Here is a 21904-nt window from a genome sequence, read left to right on the forward strand (position 1 = left end):
CATTTTTTTTTTTTTTTAGCAGCTCCTAAAGTTCTCTGTCTTTATACATGACCTCATTAGATTTAATTTATTTCAGTCTCAGTTTCTTCAGTCTCAGTTTCTTCTCCTATTATCCTGACCATACCACTTCTCAGTGTCTACGTCTACATTAGCAAGTACTGGGTTACAGCAGGAACAGGTCTTCAAAGAAACACAACTGATGCTAAGGAAGCAATATTCAGGTTTCAGAAGTTTTACTTCAAGAGTATTTTTAGACTGACTAAATCCACTTTAGCCACTGCAACACAACATGTGCTTCTAAAGGCCATCTCAATTTTGTTCCTCTGAAAGGAATCCAGCTTGTATGACTCCAAACTTTGTTTCCTCAGGGGAAGAAAGGATTCTGCTCTGAAGTGAAATTCCTATCTCTAAAATAGCAACACAGACACACTCAATAGGGTCTCTAATCCCTTAAGTTTTCCACAGCAACTTAGCTGATTCTGTACCTCTCCTTCAGATTCTTGGACTAGATTCTTTTCAAGTAGGACAGTGCTCCCATGTTCAAATAAATGAAATAAAGAAACCCTCAACTGATCCTCCCTGAAATTTGGTCTTCTCTTCATTTTTAAGTGGCTGTTGATTATTAGCCTCATTCCACATAATATTCTGACCCATGGCAGAGAAGCTTCTTCATATGCACTTTTCTATTTTAGGCAAATTACCTTCCTTCCCACTTCATTGCATGGCATTCTCAGTGCTGACTCCTCTATTTGTCCTCTCTATATTATTTTCATGATGTATAGACCTCTTAGTTTAGAGCAGTCTTACTCCTCTTCCATAAATGTGTCATGCCAGTTCATATAAATGTGAAAATACTGTCTTGGAAACCTTCATTCAAGTATATAGTCCTTCACAACATGGTTCTTTCTTTCTTACTCAGATGCATTCTTGTGCTACTTTTTTTTTTAATCTGCACTTTTATCTAAATGTGCACATCAGGATAAAGAGCCACACATCAGGATAAAGAGCCACACATCAGGATAAAGAGCCACACCCTTCCAGGTGAATCTACTCAGTCCTTAGTTTATCTAAAATATTGAAAACTTCAGTATGAGAGTCCTTTAGATTTTTAGGCCTCTGAAGTCTATCCCCAGATGGACTACTTGACAGTCTTTGCTGTGTTAGCTCAGTCTCAAGATTACTCATAACTGAAATAGGTAAGACGCCAATTTACGTGGAATATCGAGGAGCCACAGTGTTGTACTGATATACAGTAGCACAGTACATATTTACAAGTTGCTGAATTAATGCTGTAATAATCAAAACTCCACTGCTGCTGTCTCACACGCAACTACTTTTGGCTTCCAGAAAAGCTTCTAAATAATTTTAAAAACAACCTTACTTATGTGTCACATAAGATGAGCATAAAGTACAAAAAATCAAACCAGGTTCTTCCAGGTAGGCACCACATGTTTTTGACTAAAAATAGTAAGTGCTAATTAAAAAATTATTTTAACAAAGTTGTTTCCCATGCTCACTGGCCACCAGGACTGTACTTGCCTTCAGCAATTCAAGACCTGCTCTGATTGCCTGGTCAGTAGGTACACCCTCATCTTCATCGTCAGCTGTTCCATCTATAGACTTGTTCACTTGCTTGATAAGGGCACTGAAGAGGAAATCAAAACATGGCCTTGTAGGTACTGCAATTCCATCATGTGTGATTACATCTTAAGCTTGTGAAAACAATCTTATTAAAGCAACTTATTTAAAACATAAGTTTATAATAAAACAAACATGTCAACTACATACATAAGCTGGTTGCCTTCACCTCCTATCCAAATCAAAGTTTATGAAGCGTTACTTTCAGAAATATTTATCCATCATGAATTAAAAACTATATACAAATTACTCTGTAAGGATGACCAAAATAAGAAGACAATTTGAGCATTACAAGCAACAAACTCAGTAAGAATTATGCTGAGGTTACAACCCACTACAAATTCTTAATAATTGATGGAAAGTAACTGTTTACAATACTTAAGTCTTGTAAATTTGTCATTGGCTCTTAGCAGAACTGTTAAATGTTTATATTTTTTTCCTCTTGGTTAGAGACTATCTTCTGCATATTTCTTCTTGACAGTAAGGCTTATTTCAAATACTGCTGTTAGTTAAACAGTCATTTCAGCAATTACTTTTCCCCCCCTCCCATAACTTCATTGTCTCACTCCTCCTTGAAGTCTTGCTGCCTCATCATCCTAATCTTTACTTCCTCAGTTCCATTACTGTTTGTGTCACTATGAGCTAATATTCTGGGTGGAAAATTCCAGCTGAATGGTCTGGACAGAAATTTGATATTTTAAAGTAAGTCAGCTGGTCACAAACCATACTTTGTCCATCAGCAATACATCCACTTTTCAGACAGGTCATCCCAGCTATGCTGAATGACAATGCAATTGTTTCTCTCACTACATTCTGGACAAGGACACAAAATCCCCTATACAAGGTGAAACAGAAGGAAACATTGAAGGTCGCCAAGCCTTAAGCTACACCCACCTAGCCTATTACTGCTTCTGCTTATAGGCAAAGTAAGAAACGCCAATTTCAAACCCTGTGATCTATGGCCAACAACATACACAGAAAAATACCTGATGGATTCTGTATCAATGTGAACAGGAGCAATTCTCTCAAGAAGAAACTTTATCATTTCCAAAAAAGGATTTGTTGGTTGCTTTGGGTTGCCCAACTTCTTTGTTATTTCCCTCTGAAATAGAAGTTGCAATTAAATTTCTAATCAATTCTGTTCCAAAAACATTCACACTTTAAGAACAATTCTTACCACACATCCTTCAGCCTGTTTGCAAGAACATGTTGGACTAACAAGCATTTCTAACTGACTTCTTATTTTCTCATCATCTTCTAGAACTTGTGTGAACTTTTTCATGAAATCTTGAGCTTTTCCTGGATCAGGAAGGTTTCCTTTAAATAACCAAAACAAATCACTATTAATGTAATATAAATTGCACAAGTTTGGAACATCATAAAAACCACACAAAACCCAAACCAAACAAACAAAAAAAAAACCATAAAAACCCCAAACTTCCTCTGGCTTCCCCATATTTCCTCTGGCTTTTTGCTTTCCTCACCCTTCACACTCATTTTTCAGCAAGTCTAGTTGCTCTTGCTAATAATATTGCTAAGAGCTGAAGCTGACCTCAGACTGCAAAGCCTGAAGTCCATAACAAAATACACTCTGTATACAGATCACCCAATGCAACAAGTGTAAAAAGCATCAAAAAGAGTATTTTTGCTAAATTACCCCTTAAGTAAACAAAAGCTTTACAACAGCTTATAACATTCAAAACAAAAAAAAGGCATTTAAAATGTGTTTCTTAAACTACATGCTCATTTTATATTTACATTTTATATTATAGCAAGGCAAATTATTGGCAAAGGATTAGTCTACTATTTAAGATGCTTCATATTTTTGGTCCAGCCAGTGCTAAGCAAAGCTGGTACAGATTGTGGTGCAGCACTACGAGATGACTGGTTCAAAATAAGGTCTATTATGAATTTGTTTTGCTGTATCAATTTTTTTTTTTTTTTAATACAACCCAGAACTAAAAGTATGAGAAAAATTACAAACTGACAAAAAAAGACTGGGATCATGGCCAACAAAGCAGCAAGTTTCCTTTTTTACCTCCACATTTTTATCAAAAATGTGTAGTCTTATGTAGTATATTTTTTGCCAGAACAGATGGCATTTTTTAAAAAAGGTGGATTTGAAAAAAAATTTTCAGAATTGTAAAGCAAATTTTTCTTCATACTAGTTTTAATGCTATTGACATGGTGGGCCTGGGGAACAAAAGTGCTGCTTTTGGGTTGGTGGGTGTTTCTTTGTCAGTTTGTTCTGTTTACACAGAAGTTCTTCAGTTTTCCAAGTGCTGTCCTTCATACTGAAATCCAAACTCTTTAGTATTCCAATGACATTTACAGTACTAAAACCTCAGAAGGCAGGTAAGTTAGTACATAGTTTAGTTAACATCTATGAATATAGATGTATAATAAATGCTAAAACAGACATTAACACCCTAGATCATCTGGATCTTGAATTAGTCCACAATGCTATATGATAGGCTTCACAACTGATGACTTCTCGCAGTAAGATAGCAATTCTGCTTAGAATTGCCTTCATTCTTAAAAGCATATTGCTGCATCATGTTCATCATGATTTGCTTTAAATTTTATCTGCTGCAAAACACCTTTCTATAAGCTTAATCCAAGTGATTTTTAAGCAAGAAAGCAATATAGTTTTACTGTAATTTTTATACACTGTAAATACTTTTATTGACTTACTTGTTATAACCATCACTTTTGAGAATATAGCTTTACTGCTGGCATCTGTCTGCAAGTCACAAAAGATAAATGGATTAAGCAAAAATTTTACATTATTTATTTCCATTTGAATATTGAGTGAGGAAAATTCCAGACTACACTAATAACAAGTCAGCATCCATTCTGCTAACGCATAGTGTGTTAGAAATCAAAAACCACCACTGCATATTCAACATAGACACAGGAAGTAAAAGTTAGATCATCCCTACATCATCGATTACATAAAATACTTTTCTTACTTTTCAATCTACCATATAACTTATGAGCAGCACAAATGGGCTATTTCTGCAGTGTGTAGTCTTAGAAGAATGCCATCATTTTCAGGGCTCTTAGCTGTCACAGCTGAACTCGCATGTTCAGACAAAAAAAATTAGACAGAAATCAGATATCATTTACAGGATTCAAGTAATGCTGTCAGCAGACTTCGCATATTCAAACCTCTTGTTTGACTCAGGAGAAAAACAAAAACTGTACTGTCGAGTTTCTTTCATCCTTACTGTTCTGGTCTCCTAATACTAGCTAAGTCTTCAAGTACTGGCAAAAGCTTTCACCAAAAAAAATTGAGCAAACTACTAATAATTCAGCCAAATGTCAAATAACCTGAGGAAGAATTATTAACTTGCAGTAGCATACATCTAGTGAATTATGATAGATTAAAGAAGTTTAAGAAACATTTCTTTTTGGAAATTCTGCTGTGGCACTTGATCCACACAATCTTGCATTCATCTGCAGTAAATAAAGATTGTACTCCAATAGATACAAAAAAGCATTCACCCACTTTTCTACATTTGAACAGGGAAGGTTATGTATTTTATTTCATTGTATACCACTGCTGAAGGAGAAAACCAGGAGCTGTGATTTATGCTTCTTCTCTTCAGAAAAGTAACTTGTCTTAAAGGCAAGTTTGATGTCCCCTCTGTCTTAAGTCAGGGGAAATTACAACCAACAGCAATAAAAACATTTAACACATTTTCAGTCCCCTCAATAGTGCTTTGTCTGAGGACACCTTGAAGAGGAAGAAAAGAGGATGTCCGTAGAGTTTCAGTAAATGGCAGAAAGGTAGACTGGGAAGTTCAAAGATTTATAGTTACAGAATAATGTTGGTTGGCAGTGACAACTTTAGGTCACACAGCTGAACTGCCTACTCAAAGCAGGATCAGATTTTGCTTCAGGCAAACTTCTAGTTGCATTTTAAATATTTACAAGGATTTTGCAGCATCTCTGAGCTACATGTTCCCATATTTGATCACCCTTACTGCAATTTTTTTTTCTTACTACCTAATCAAAGTTTCTTTGTGGTAACATCTGTACACTAGCTCTTGTCATATTCCTCTTTATCTCTGAGAGCTCTCACAGTGCCTATACTTGGCACAGGGACAACAGCTATAGGAGAACAAATCAACAACTAAGCTATAATGACTAAAAGAAATTAGACAGAAGTGAAAAAGCACACAAAGTCATCTTCTAAAAGGTTAGTATTTAATCTCACTTCTGTTTCCTGAAAGAAATAAATGTTTACATAGCTTTGAATTGCTAATGGATATTTATCTCAAGATTATTACTTGGACTGTATGTGATAGTCTGAGGCGCCACTGCAGGCAGCAGAACAGTTTTGAGTCGGGGAATTTTACTTAATTCAGTATGTCAATTTACACAAAGTTTTACTAATTTATTCTGGTATCGAGAAATAAAAGCAAACAAATGAACACTTCTAAAAACAGCATTTAGTTCCCCCTCAGACACCTCTCTTCCCATCTCTGCTCTGCCACAAGCCATTTAAATTCTCTCGTGTAGTCTTGTTATTCAAGAGAATATCCAAGTGTAGAGAATCAGCATTTAAGAGCAAAAAATAGGATAAAATCCAGATGGACAAATGCAAACACATCAAAAGCATGCACCGTCTCGAATGCAATGCTTATGCTGACATCAAAACCCTCCTGGTAAATTCCGTATCATATTTGATAATTTACACAGTGACAAAGAACTTTCACAACTCCCTGAAAACAAAAGGAAAAGTTAAAATTTCACTTTCAACTGAAAAGCAGAAAATATCAAGGCACTAACTCAGGTATTAAATGCATAAATGCATTTAACCTACACCAAAGAACATTAAACAGTACATGAAAAAATTTCAATACAGTCACCAAAATACAATGAAGTATTGCTGTGCTAGCATTTACTGCACTTAGAATTTAATACATTACAGCATGTTTTTAATGCGGTAATGTATCAAAATTATTAATTTCACTGCAGTTTCTCTCTATTGGCAAGACACTAGCATTTCTAAGCAGACACGTTAGATAATCCAACCACACAGCTACCCACTCTTCCCGGTAATTCCAGCAAATGGATAATCATTAAATTTACCTTGGTTCAACTACACACACATACTGAAAATAAAAATCATGCACACTAACACACAGAAGTTTGAGCATGGCAACATTTTCTACTCAGTATTATTTCTATTAAAAAATCATCAGATGAAACTTCCAGCATTAAAGCCAAGTTTTAATTATATTCCAAACCATATCAAGAATTTAGTTTTATACTTTCCCTACCCCAAACATGAGTATGACCATAGATAAAACAAACATGAAATTCACTTCATGAGAATATCCTAAATGCTCAACAAATTTTCATTTTTCCCTTCTGAGAAAATCCCTATACAAGAAAATTAAATTGTAGTCTGGTATCTCCAATACAATATTTAAGAAATTTCTGAGAGCGAAAAGAAATGAGTAACCTGTTGGGACAAAAATAGTCCAATTTCTTCGAAGTCACTAATCACACATAAGATAACAATTTAAGAGGGCTTATATAGACACTTTTTCTTAATTACTTGATTTGGCAATCAAAAATAATATGCTGGTTTCACTCTGTTTCAAGAGTCAGAATAGTCCTGGAAAGATGTAACTCAAACACCAAGAGAAAATATTTTAGTAATAAATGACTAGCAAAACATTTTAGAAAGTTCTCTTTTCTTCTTCAATTTTACAAACACAATGTATAAACATTCCCTTCAGCAAATGTAGTCTAATGGAGTATCAGTTAACTTTCACAATATTTTCAATCTGCTATTACAAATAAGCCTGAGATAACCAAAGGGAATTAGAAAACAGTACATTTACTAAAATTGCGTATTCACTGGGGAATAAAGATAAGTTGAACTCACTTTGGGTTGTTTTATTAGGTCAACTAAATCCTTTACTTGATGTCGTAGTAGATTTTGACATTTCCACATTTCATTCAATGCTCTGAAAATATAAAAAAATGAAGTAATTGTCAAAATTATCTATTCAAGGAGTAACACAACTGTCCAAAATGAGTCTTTACGGTCTTTTCAATTTCAGGCTCAGAAATGTACTTATCACATGAACTTTCACTGCTGTGTGAGCAAAGGCTAAATATTTCCTAGTAGGATAATATGGAAAATTAATTGGTCATATTAGACTGATATAAAGTGAGATTTTGAAACAAGTTTCATTTCAGATGCTCAAATAGACTGCCTTCCAAAGAAGGAGGAAGCAACTAGTCTCTGGTCCATTAAGAACCAGGTCATTTGTACAAGCCTGAAATGACTCTTCTAAAAACATATCAAGAAGTAGGTTAAAGCAGATATTTAAGATTTTTATCACCAAAACAAATGGGTTTTTTTGCAGACAGGAAGCAGCTACTAGATTAATAATTTGTGAAAGTGGACATGATTAAGATGATGAGAGATGCATGAAAGACACTCAGCAGAACAGAAAATTAGCACACTCTCCAGGAATAGTAAACCATATAAATAGTGGTCATAGCCGCATTTACAAAACTTACAGAATCCACAAGTAAAAAAATAATTTCTATATAAATAACTGAACAAATTAAGTCTTTAAAATGAGCACTGCTGTGTACAAGAGCTGTAGAATTCAGAAGTTACTTGTTGCCTGAAATGACAAGTAACTTAAAAGAATCCATTCTGCATTTTCATTTAGCCTACGCTAAAAATTACTAGGACAGTAACTTTTTTTTTTTAATATACTACTAATAATTTTAGTTTGTTATAGTTGTCATGTCTTTGGACAGGCAATACAAGAAATTCAGGGGATTCAAATATCAGATTTTGTAGAATTAGAAGGCTTTGGGATCTTTTAAGGCATTCATTCATATACAAAGCCTTTTCTAGTCTCTTTCACGGGACAAAAAAACCTCTGTTTGATTTTCAAGTGACTGAGTACTACTACATGAAAGACAAAGTAAAACTATCTGAAATGAATCCAGCTGTGAACATTACAGCAGTATAACTTAGTCAAATTCACATGCATGTACCCATTTTAAGCTGGAGAAGGCATGTAGCATAATAATAATGAAGGAGGAAAGACATTCTCATTCTTAAATCACCTTGGCTGCTGCAACAAGTAATATATTAATTAAGAAGTTGTCAAGTAAGACTTAGGGCTGACCTTCCATATCTATATTATCTCTTTGCAGACATATAAGGATCAACATGTACTCAAACTTCTTTTCAGATCTCTGACACTACCTCTTTGGCTGTTTATGGCTGAAATGTACTGTATCTTGTTAGAAAACACCCTGTAAGTTTAGGGTTTTTTCAAAATCTTACTTGAAAAATAGATGCTATTTCTACATTCTGTTTTCTAATAGTTTATAAACTATTTCTGACTTTCTAAGCCCACTGACTTAGGCAATTGAGAACTACTTTACAATAACATTTGTATTAAAAATTATTTTGCAAGTTGTAAAAAGCAGCACGTACTTCACAGCATTTGAATCCAGTGTTGCATAAAGATAATACAAACACTTCATTCGTTCGTTTGTTTCCAAGTTATGAGGGACCATGTACTGAGCAAAAATGCGTTCAACAAGTAACCTGAAAGATAGGATTAAGACACTTAAGCTATGCAGGAAGAACACAGCCTGGAATTGTAGAAACATCAATTCAAAAATTCTCAGCCCTATCTAGACATCAGTTGTTGCATAAAAAATGGGATATTCAAAAACCTAAAGGTCAAGTTATTTGACATAATTCAGCATAAATTAAACATAAATTTATCATTATAGAAAACACAATGTCAATGCTGGCAGTAGGAGATCTAACAGATGACATTACCAAAATCAGACGTATTAAATCTAGAAGAAACCAAACCATTTGAGAAAGATATTAATTATCAATCCAATAAGATGTTAACATTTAATTTTATTATGATTCAGTATTGGGATAAATTAATGAACTGACCCAAATTAATCTGCCTAAAATAATACTGCTATTACTAATAATAATAATACTTATTAAAAAAGAGATGTTGATGACATCACACAGTATCATGAAGCCCAGAAGGAGAATTCAGATACAAATCAGAAGGAGCTGACTTCCTTCCACCTTTTCTGGCCTCTTCCCCACGGGCTGAGTTTGTCCCATGTTTTTTGCTTCTGCAAAATAAATGCAGGTATAGTCCCGAGGGAATTATTCAAAGCTTCTGTGTAACATGAAGCTCCTTATTTGGAAAAAGGATGAGACAAAGGTTTGGGCCTGAGAGTTACCTAGAAAAGACTGAGAAGGGGAAAAAAAAGGGAAACTAAGCCCACACACTACTCCTAAATACCAAGAAGTCCAAGACTGAGGTCCAATAGTGAGATCAGTATTAACAGAATGGAGCAAACACACAGTTGGAGCAGGTAATCAAAACCCAAACCCAGCCAGTTTAAAATGTTTGAGAGAAACGTCAGTGGTTAAGGCTGGATGTAAGGATCCAGACAGTCCATTTCCATGGTACCATGAAATAACTACTTGTTTTGAAGATAAGTTTTTGAGGTTTTGAATTTTTGAAAATAGTTTTACGGGTTCACAATGCCATTTGTATCTGAACACACTGTGAAGACTTATTTCCAAAGCCGACACGATTACCTTGATTAGTCAAGGCAAACTTGTTCCCAAACTTGTTACCTATGTGCAACCATCTCTTTTTCAATACCAACAACCTACAACAAGGCTACAGCTGGTATGACAGAGGCACTGCTTTCACTATAAATCCAGGACAAGGCCCTAATTCACAGCTTTTATGCTACAAAAACCTAACTTTCTGCAGAGTGATACGACTTGCCCATTGTCACTACATGTGTTACCTTTAAAACATACAGGAAGAGCATGCAAACCTAAATCAACATTATTCAAGCAAGTTTACTTACTAAATTTTAATATATAAATTGACAAGTTACTGAAACAAACAAAAATCCCCTCTACTAGAGCAGTGACAAGGTATACTTAAGACTTCTGAAATCTTCCAACCTCTCACACCCTTTAGAACCCTAAAATAAAAGACAATAAAGTAGAAGAAAACAACACAGGACAACACTTGGCTGCAGCTATATAAGATTATGCACTGAATCAAAACATACAGGATTATCAAGATTCCTCCTTCCCAACACCACTGGAAAAAAAAGGAAAAACAAATCTTTATAACAAGTTACAACACTTAGCCACTGAATCTGCCAGCTTTTACAACTAACTTACCGATCATCAATACTGTTTTGATAATATATATGCAGAAGTTTATCTTTGATCCATGATATCTGTTTTGCAGCTTCTTTTCCTGCTTCTGATTGCAATGAATATTTCTTGTATATCTGTGCAAGTCCCATCATAGCTTCCTTCCTCACTCTCCACTTGACAAAAAGAAACAGCAGCCAGTTTAGCAGTTCAAAACTCAAAACTGAAAAGACTGCAGAATTTTCTATTAGGTATTTCCTATTCTATACCAAAATAACATAATTTAATTCACAAAAAAATTGAAACTGAGTTGTAAGTGCAATCGTTTCTCATTAGGATGTATGTTGCATCATATCTGTTACACTAAAGCTTTCAACACCAATAAATACCATGTAAGTATGCCTCTTGAATTCAGAATTATTACAGTTTCAAACCAACACCCTTTCTCACACTCTATAGTCAATATCTACATTTCTGTTATGGCTGCAACAAGAAAAAGCATGTCACCAAATGAAAAAAAGATTAGGCAATAATTTTTAAAGTTTGCCATCAACAAACCTGTTTAGTATGCTTTACATTAAGTAGCAAACCTCATAAATTTTACCAAATAATGCAATATATCTAAATTAAATTTAAGGCTGTTCAAATTTGAAAGCTACTACACTGATTTGCAGTCTCTCAATAATCTAATTAAAAGCAGTTAATCTACAATACCTATAATACATTCTGAAACCTGCTTGAAAAATTTCTTAAAAATGCTAGAATATATTACAAGGGTTTTCTTGGATTCAAATTCTTTAACTAGACATACAACTGGAACAACATTGTTGTGTTGCAGTCAATTTAATTCTTTAAATCATATCACCTTAAATAAAACACAGCACAATGAAAAATATAGTATTCTAGTCATGGGAAGAAGGTACCTCACTAAATAGATGCCATCAAGATTTTTTTGCTTCATATTATTCTCATTTGCAATTTTAAAATCAGTATAACATTTCTTAAAAGTGTTGATTTAAAAGAGAGCGAATATTACCATTTAGAAGTATAAAACACAGATATTATCAATGCTAATTATGTCTTACCCGCTTGTCCAGTGTCCTTTCTCTGACGAAATTTAGCAGGTGATCATTGACAAGCAAAAGATCTTTTTTAGCAGCAGTAACTATGGATACTATAACATCATGCCGTATGGCCTCCTCAGGATCATGCGACCTTACTTTCAGATATTCTGGGGGAAAAATGACTAAGTGTAAATACACAACTGCAGCTACTTTCCCCACTAGACAGAAACAGAAAAAATATTTTATTCTGCTTGAAGCATCAGCAGTAACAAATCAATAGTTTTCTCCAATATTAACAGAAATGACAGCAGAACTTTGTATTTGCTTAGAATATTAAATATGTGTATTACTGGCATTACTGAAATAAAAATTATGTGGCTACAATTCTTTTTTATTATTTCTTATAGTATACATTAGCAACTTTCACAGCCAAGCAGGACTGGATCTGTGGATTTGAATAGACAGTGCCTGAAAACTTGCTAACCACACCATATACATTTTAAAGTATTACATGGGGCTAGAGGCTACTCTTCCTGCAGACTCCATCCCCTTTGGCTCCTAGAGCACATGAGTTGCACTCCTGCTCACAACTTCTCTATTATCCACAAGGAATCTAGTTCACCTGCTCCAGGAACACTCAACATTATGAGCCATGTAAGCATCATAAGCAGGGACAAAGCAAGAGATACTTTAAACTATAATGCTTATTTAGACACATCCTAGTTTATCCATCTTAAACAATTTTTCTAGATAATTCTGGTACACTGCTACTTAGTTGCTACCACCAATAATCTTATACTATCAACACTTTAAAACTTCTGCTTTTAGGCGTCAAATTTGTTAGCTACCTATTGTCATTTTAAAAAGCTGGCAAATAAAATGGCAAAGTTCATTTGTCTTCATAAGTGCATTTTAGGTTATTTTAGAAGCACAAAAGGGTAGGAACACACACACAAAAGCTGAGATCACAGTTCACTGCATGCATCAGTACAATGCTGAGAACTTTAAGAAACTTAGCAAATTCAGACTTTACTCTGAATAAAATAACCAGAAGTTACCGTTCTCTCAACACTGTTCAATGACCAGTGAAAATTTTTCAAGTCTCATCTGAAACACTGGCCATTAACATTACTGATAATCAGCCCAAGTGTCAAAAGAGAACATTTCAAAATAAAGCTTTGCAGTTACAGAGGCTATGAAATTTTAAATCCAAATAAGCCTTTTTAAAAAAAACCAATTTTTTCACAGGAACATAAACTAAAACAAATGAAAAATACTGCCATTACACAAAAGAATTCTCATCTCCAATACCAGTGAGCCACGGAAATTTTTCAACAATTTGACTTTGATAAGCACTGAAGGGAGAGAGAGGAGGGGCAAGCAAAATTACATTTCCCAGAGGATACCATTAGAGGGGGCACAAAGTCTTTCTGCAATGTAAAAAAAAAAAGATAAATTTAAAATACAATTCTGATAATCAAAACCGAAAATATTCTTACCACTCCATTAAGGAAAGACCCAGAACCTTTTGGGTTTTTTAAGCTGGTTTAACAATTCAGAATCAAAAATTATTCTGAGTTGGAAAGGGACCACCAGGGTTATCAAGACCAACCCTTAAGTGAATGGCCCATATGGGGATCAAACCTACAACCGTGGTGTTCCATGCTCCAACCACCTGAGCTAATCTCTGGATAACACTGTAACTACATGGTGACTCCAGCCTGTAGTCACAGGCTCCAGTCTCTATTTGTGTCCAATCTGACAAATACTCAGCAAGCAGGAGAGCAATCCCATGCACTTTACAGTCCTTCTAACTCCCTCCTTAGACCAGCGAGGCAAACATATTGCCTCAAAAAAACTACAAGTGGGAGTTTAATGATATGGAGACAATATAGTCTACAAAGCAAACCAACCAATTCTCATTAATTAATTTTTTATTAAGACATGGGGAGCAGCAAATACTAAATGATTCCATTGATGCCACTTGCTTTCTTCCTACAGAGCTCTTGAATTACAGGCTATGTTTAACCTGAAGGGGGTAGAAATGTGAAGGTGGTCAGTTATGAGGACTGTTAACATGATTTAGACAGTGGCTGAGTAAGACTTAAACATTTCAGCTCTGTGGAACATAAGTCTCCCCTATGAACCCTAATTAGTAAATGCTAGGACCATCAGGTTAGGCAGGCTGTCTTTATCTGATTCCATGGTGCTTAATTTCAGCAGCAGTTGGGAATGCAACTACTATATGAGAGGAAGAGAGATCTCTCTAGCTGAGGCATTCTTTGTGTACAATCCCCTCAGCCTGAGAAGCAACACTGAAGGCAAGGACTTTGACTTAGAACTCCACCATCAATTAGGTCCTCCACAATATCTGACAGCATTACTTAGGATTACAACTGATCTTTTTGACTCTTCCACGAGACTAAAAATGGTATTCTAACGTTATAATAAAACTGATACCTGTTAAGTCCTTTGCCAGGTCGGGATGGTTCATAAGGCAGTGACTTGCAAATTTGACACACTCAAGGCGAATAGGTACGTGGATATCATTAAACCTAGTTAGAAACAAGATAATGCATTACAACAACAAAAATTCCACTTCTGCCAAAGCAATCTGTTAATTTCTACACAATATCAAATATTTCTGAAAATGTATTTTATGCTTCCCATGCATGGTTACATGCATATAGCATCTCCAGTTTCACAATATTAAGCAGACTGTCTTTAGCTTAAAAAAAAATTCTCATACTCATTTGTTGATTCATGTTATGAACATGAAAAGAATTATCTTCTCCTACTACACATTAAAAACTCCCAGGAAGACAAAAACCTATGAGAAAGATGTGTGATATATTTTAATTCCTCTTCTGTAATGCTATACATAATTAACCATGAGCCATGTATCAGAAACTCAAAATTTTATAAAACTGGGACATTCATCCCCTCCTTATACTTCATGACAGAGAACAAACAAATGCACATGCAGTCTAATACAATTTTTTTCTGAGATGGATCATTTAATATGATTTCCTTTTGGAAGGCAGAACTAGATTTGATTCTTAAAATCTAGTATTTTCTCATTTTTAATTTTTGTATGAGTCATTTTATAACAAAACTGTTGATGCAATTAGTTACAGACAACTCTTCCAAAATTAAATGCATTCTCAAGCTAGCCTCAAAATCCTTGGTGTAAAACAAATTAAAAATGTTATTTTAAAACACTTGTTGAAATATTTATTTATCAGATAAATGGATTTTAAGGAATACCTGTTTTAGTAAAAGCAAGGTATATTTTCAAAATCAAGAGATTTTTATGAATGCTTCCTTCAATTACAGAGCTATTATAACTTTGTGAAAATTTTTAGAAGTAGTATACGTATATATGTGATTCATAAGTAGTAGAAAACAGTTACTGTGAACAAACTGCACATAATCACACTGTAACACAATGAAGCATTTTCCCTTGGGCCCAATCGGATGTGGTATTTTTTGATGACATTTCATGCTTTAAATAGCTATATACTTTCAAGCAAAATACCTTGCATCAATTAAGTTACTTATATTCTTAAAAGTAGCATTTCTTTGAGGACTCTGCTTTTGATGATTGATGCAACATTATAAACTATGGCATTTGTAGTAACTTTTAGACTTTATCTTCTTCCATCAAATCAAAAGTATTTTCTTTATAGTAGACAAACAGGAGTTTCTCCTGACTACAAGCTCCAGCTGTATTTTCTATCTCAAAGTGGCAGAATATTTCAAAAAAACAAAAAACTAGGTATGTTTGCAGCATTGTATATACTACATACCTCTTTTAAGGTACTCCTATCATTAAAAAAAATTGAAACTCATGCACAAAGACTGTACATAAAGGCCTCAAGAGCAGTTCTAGTATCACCAGATACTAAAAATGTCATTTGATGGCATTTTAAAATTAATCCATCATTGAATAGTTTCACTTTTGAAGAAATTAAAATAAAGTGTTAATTTTTCTTGACAATGGCAATAAAGCTAGTTGAAAACAAATGAACATTAAAGACGTGATTTGTAAACTTTTATTCTGCAGAATGACAGATGTGGAAGATACGTGTAAAACTGCTTTAGCATTTTCTGCCAGATCTCAGATAAAGCAGCAGGAGGGAATTCACACTTAGCCATGTCACTTTAACAAAAAGAACTGCATTTGACTTCACTGAATGTTTTTCCTCCCTAGACAGGGAATAATAATACACTAGAATATACCTCCCCAGGTAGCACTGCCAAAGTGGTTTGTTTTGAGACGCCAACTCCGAATCCTTCGCCCCAAACATTTTTGCTAGGAGTTTTACAACCTGCAGACGTTCTTCATTGTCATTGCTCTGGAAAATGAACAGATTTTTTTTTTTTATTTAAAAGGAAAACTAACCCCAAAAAAACCAGAGTTTTTTAATAATCAATACACTTACAGATTTCTAGAAATATCATGATACAGTTCAATAGAATTCTCTTACATACAAATGTCTATGTCAAGACAAAAAACTCTTCATTATTTTTTTGACAAGACAAAATAACAAAGACTGTGAAAATGAAAAACAATATAGAGACAAAATATTGTGAACAAATCCTGGTGAAAAATACATCTGTTTAATACTTATTTACAGTTTACTGATTGTTAGGAAATCTGATAGGTGCCTGTAAAAATTCAGACAAAAAACAAAACTTACAAAAGTCAGTCTATGCTTGTCTTCACATAAAAGTTTACGGTTCTATAGAACAATGCTTAATTTAAAACATTAGTTAAAAATAACCATTTCCAGAATACAAATTTCTAGAGAACATCAGATTAAGTACCCAAGACCTGAGATCCACAGAATGTGGTCCTGTATTTGTACCTGTATTCAAAACTGCTGAGGTACAACAGATAGTCTTCTTTCTATATTTAAAATGAGCACTAACAATGGTAGTGGAAATATACTGGAGAAGGCCTTGTTTTATCATTGTTGTGCACTACATTCATTAATACAACACACAGCATATGAACCTTCATACATTGAAAATATATGCTAACATTTGTTCAATTAGCATGAACTTGCTGTTCACCAATTTTTTTCCCTTTGTTCATTAAAGGGAGTAAACTCAATTGGCTGCAACAATTCCTTGAAAAGGGGTAGATAAAATTAATTTATATTAATTAGATATTATTAATCCCTTATTATTCCCAGGGTTTTTTCTGGCAAAAAGTAAGAACTGTGTAAAATACTGCCTTTTTTCTAGCATCTTTGAATTCTTATTAGTTCAGCATCACCTTTTGAACATGAACAAGAAATAAGAGCACAGTATAGCTGCCGGAATTCTTTTATACGACACCACCGTTTTAGAGACAAACTATTTCTCCTGACTCAATACCATAAAAGGGTTGAAACATTTGCCAGCATGTCTTTTTAATTCAGAGCCCTAAGAACAGTAAAAGCATTTGTAAAATCCTTAAAGTAACAGAGAAGTGAAGGATGCAGTAATTTCTAACAGTGATATATTACTACATTACAAAAGACTAATTCTTTTGAATACACTTCAGTATTAAGTATTCAAAGCATTTATGGCAAATCCATTAATATGGTTTTTTGCATTTGACTAATTTTTTTCCAATTAACATTCACACAGACATTACTGAAAGCATTCTACAACCACCTCCTCTTAATCTGGACTAAATTATAGTTTTTTCTTAATGAGTTTCAGCCCATTACACTACAAATTCTTATTGTGTGTGCCATGGTTAAGAATTTCTAATATTTTTTTTTAAGGCCTACATTAGTCCAGCCTCCATGACTTACATCCTATCCACTCTTGCTCAAACAGATAAAACATTAAAATATTAAGCATCTCTGAATTTTTTTAGGTAACCAGCACAGACTCAGAGCAAGACACTCTAGGAAGGTAGAAGAAAGGAGCCAGGTGGAAGCACACTGAACATTCAACTGCTTAATTATACAGCCAGAAATATAGACAGAAATAACCAAACAGAACAAAACAAACCCACAAAACAGCAAAACCCTAAAATATCCTTAATTAATTAGCTGCAGAAGAAGCTTTTGCTGTATCAGCCACTAATCCAATTATAAGACAACCCACTTGTGTTTCTGGTCCTGTTGTAGAAACAACAAATACTTGTGGGTTATGGATCTTGGTACATAATTATTTGGTCCCTTCTAAATTTCGTGCCCTGATGTTGGCTTCCTTGAAACACACTCCAAGGTTATATACACTCCAAGAGGTAACAAAAATACACCTCTACTTCTTATTGAATGAATACATTGCTGCAACAGTCTCTCCTCTTTATTCTACTTTAATCTCCACTCTTTTTCTCTCACTCTTTTTCAGAGTGAAAAATAAGGGCACCAAACTCTGAAAAAATCTTAATATTTCTCCACTGTGTGGGAAACTCTGTACTTGAGGAGTCACACACTTCATCTCTTAAGTAAATCCAGCAATCTAATAGTGTTCCATCATGACTCATCAATATAAATTGACATTGAACAAGGATATTTTCAGTTGCCTATACATGGTCCCAGCACAAAGGCAGCTGCTCTTTGGCCTAAACATTTGAGTCTGTCAGTAACAGCAGCTGAAGCCAGTCAGATTGTTACCACTATAGAGTACAAAAGAATAGGCAGCACTCAGGTTCTGGGGAGATTTGGGAATAAGAAGTAGATACATAACCTGAAACTTTTGAAAATTTTAATTACCATACCCAGGAAGAAAGGTAGCTCTAAAATAAGAAGTCAACTTTTTATTGATTTTATTATATCATATTGTTTTAGTAAAACAATAAGACAAAAGCCTAAACCCCATGACAATTATTTCCAAAAGAGTCTATTCATGAGCTTTCCATTCTCCTGGACATTTAAATGTTATTTGCTTTCTGTAACATGGAGTTCCAAAATTCAAGTACAAAATTTGAAAAAAGTTCCTTTACTTCAGTTTCTTCTACAAGCTGACCTATACAATAATAAATTCTTAGCTCTTTCCCAAACCCATAATGCTTCTGCGTTAGCACTAGATCTCAATAAACACACCATCTTAAAGTGCCAAGATCAGGCACAAATGACTGACCCTCACAGAAGAGGTTAAGTGAAATTAATATAGTGTTCATTCTCCTGTTAATTCCCCAGACTCCTTTCCATAATCAGACAAAAACCAAATTACTAGTAAAATGCAACCATGATTTCACAGAGCTCTCACAGAGCTTTACAATAGAGTTCTGCCACCTGAGAGCACAGGAGCTTTTTCTTTACATCAATCTACAGAGGTGGGGCGGGTTGACCCCAGTCAAAGGCAAAACACTCACCCAGTCCCTCTCTCACTCCTCTCCAAGAGAGAGAGGAAGGGAAGAAAAGGAAGGCTAAAAGGCCCACAGATCAAGAGAACAAGAGTTCAATATGTAAAGAAAAACCTATGTGTGCAAGCACAGCAAAAAGAGGAATTCATTCACCACCTGCCATAGGCAGAGAGATGTCCTGGCAGTTCCTGGAAAGCAGGGTCTCAACTCACATAGGGCTCACTTGGGAAGACAAACAGCATGAACATAAATTAATCCTTTCCTCCTTTCCCATACCTTATACTGCCGAGCACGTGTCCCCTTTCAGCCTGCTGCCCTACTCAGCCTACCTGGGGGGAGAAGGAGTGGCACAGGGAGAAAGCCTTTACTTGTGCTTTCACTGTTGTACCAAAATGGCAAGCTGCTTTGAACACTAGGTGGCCACATCATTTACATCAAAATAGTGAGTAGGTTCAACAGTATTACTGAGGCACCTAAACTTTTCCCCAGGTTTAATACTGAGAGTTTTTAACCCCTCTACCTCATTTGACCCCTCATGGTCAAAAATTTATTTGGTCTCTGATGAGCAAGCCCTTGGATTTCATCCCCATTCAAAGAGACAGTCCACAGTCCTAAACCCATGAAGATAAACTAGAAGGCTTCCTGCCAGAAAGTGCACAAAAAAATTCATGGAGATAGAGAGCAAGAGATTTGGATCCTGTCAGGCAATGAGTCAAACTCAAAGATGTTTATTTACATCCTCAAACTCCCATCACAGAGTTGGGAACAAGAGACTGGGCCACAGAGACTGGGAACAAGGCAGCCCAATCAACTGGAAAGCAGTGGAGATGGCTCAGTGAAGCTCACCTGGTGGTTAGGGGAAAACCATCATCACTTCATTTTCAAAGCATACCATAAAACCATAGGATCAGAGAGTCATAAAGGCTGGAAAAATAAAATCTTTAAGATGTTTGAGCCCAACAATTAATCAAGCATCACTGTGTTTACAAAGAAACTATTCCACTTCCGTTCTCAAAATTTCCAGAGACGGTGATTCCACAACTTCCCTAAGAAGCCTGTTCCAATTCTTGACAAGTCTTCAAGTGAAGAAATTTTTCCTAATACCAAATCTAAGCTTCCCATGGTGCAACTCGAGGCCATTTTCTCTGGTCCTGTCACTTATTACCTGGGAGAAGAGACTGATCCCACCACTTCGCTACAACCTCCTTTCAGGCTGTTGTAGAGTGAGTGATAGGATCTCCCTTGAGACTCCTTTTCTTGGGGCTAAATGTTTAGAAGCAAAGAAATAAGATATTACACAGAAAGTCTGTTTCATGTACAGAATATGCAACCATAAGTAATATTGACAATGCCAGAAGGAATCCCTTCAAATTCATGCTGAACCTGCCAATTTTACACCTGAAACCAAGCTTGCACCTCAGCTTTCAAGTGAACCAGAACACTTGATGTCTTTCTCAGGTAGGTCTATTATGAGTGTACTTCATCTGGCTAAAATTTGTTTTGACTTACTGCCTTTGAAGCCAGCTAAAAAGAAATGCATATTTTCAAAAATACAAAGAAAATTATTCAATTTGTCTTTGTAAAGCACAGCTAATATGTCCCCTTCCGTGTGTCCAATGCATGCAAGATGAGATCATTCTGGCACATCTCCACAACTCAGTTGTTCAGACAATCACAGCTTTCCTTCAACACTGGACACAAGAGGAAAGTTTTTCACCATGAGATCAATCAGCCATTGGAATAATCTCCTTAGGGAGATGGTAGATTCCCCAACACAGGACATTTTAAGATCCAGCTAGACAGAGTGTTGGGCCATTTTGTCTAGACTGTGCTTTTGCCAAGAAAAATTTTACCCAAATGATCTTTGAGGTCCCTTTCAATCTGGTATTCTATGAGTCCATGAGCGTCTGCTAAGGAATGGTACAAATCTCCTAAGCAGCAAAGCAGCAATATGAGATCTTGGAAAACACTAACTGTCCCATACCTCTTAAGCACTACTGGAGTATTTGTCTCTAGTATTTGCCGTCTATTATCACAACTCTGTATTCAAGAGCCATATCAGACAATTTCGTAGAACAAAAACTGGATGTTCATGTGAAACTATGTATTTGACCTAAATAAACTCTACAAACTTTTATTTAAATACTTAGCAGTTCATGGTAAGCAAGCTCAGAAGGACAAGGCTCCTTAACTGGGCATACAGAGATACAGTACTATGTGCCAAATCCAGAAAAGACTAAATGAAGCTCTGAATGATATGCAGGGCTCATTGAAGCTCTCGGCTATTGTATCATTAATTTTAATTGACCTTTATTGAAAAAGACAAGTCCCCTTTCCCAGTTCTCAGTATGGATTGTCACGCATGTTTTTTTCCTTTACCAGCCACCTGACCCATTGTTTCATCAACCTTAACAGGGTTATTGCTGTCCAGTTTCTTTTAACTCAAAGCAATAAAAAATTGGCTATCTTCAACCATAATCACTCTGAGTTTTGCTGAAATCACACTCTCTTCTCAACACACTAATGAGCTATTACCTGGAACTGAATTAAAAAACGTCAACACTAGCTGCTGCTGTTTACAATAACTAAAGCTATTGTTGGAGTGGAACATATTTAATCATCATTGGCAGGTCTGCATGTAGAATGAACTTGTGGTGATCTGAGAAA

General features: G+C 35.2%; 1 protein-coding gene across 5 annotated transcripts in view; it reads right to left on the reverse strand.

The window, feature by feature from the left end:
* Nucleotides 1-21904, reverse strand: part of PDS5B (PDS5 cohesin associated factor B) — a 101996-nt gene that overhangs the window by 39075 nt on the left and 41017 nt on the right. For all 5 annotated transcript variants that reach the window (XM_086881623.1, XM_086881625.1, XM_086881624.1 and 2 more), the window contains exons 9-18: nt 16165-16280; nt 14383-14477; nt 11944-12089; nt 10883-11034; nt 9128-9241; nt 7544-7625; nt 4333-4381; nt 2816-2955; nt 2625-2740; nt 1540-1645 (exon numbers count right to left, since the gene is read on the reverse strand). In XM_086881623.1, coding sequence (XP_086737749.1) covers nt 1540-1645; nt 2625-2740; nt 2816-2955; nt 4333-4381; nt 7544-7625; nt 9128-9241; nt 10883-11034; nt 11944-12089; nt 14383-14477; nt 16165-16280 — 1116 coding nt within the window. The remainder of the gene's footprint in view (nt 1-1539; nt 1646-2624; nt 2741-2815; nt 2956-4332; nt 4382-7543; nt 7626-9127; nt 9242-10882; nt 11035-11943; nt 12090-14382; nt 14478-16164; nt 16281-21904) is intronic.

This window comes from Cyanistes caeruleus, chromosome 3 (assembly GCF_971803275.1).
Source record: "Cyanistes caeruleus chromosome 3, bCyaCae1.hap1.1, whole genome shotgun sequence".
Classification (NCBI taxonomy): Eukaryota; Metazoa; Chordata; class Aves; order Passeriformes; family Paridae; genus Cyanistes; species Cyanistes caeruleus.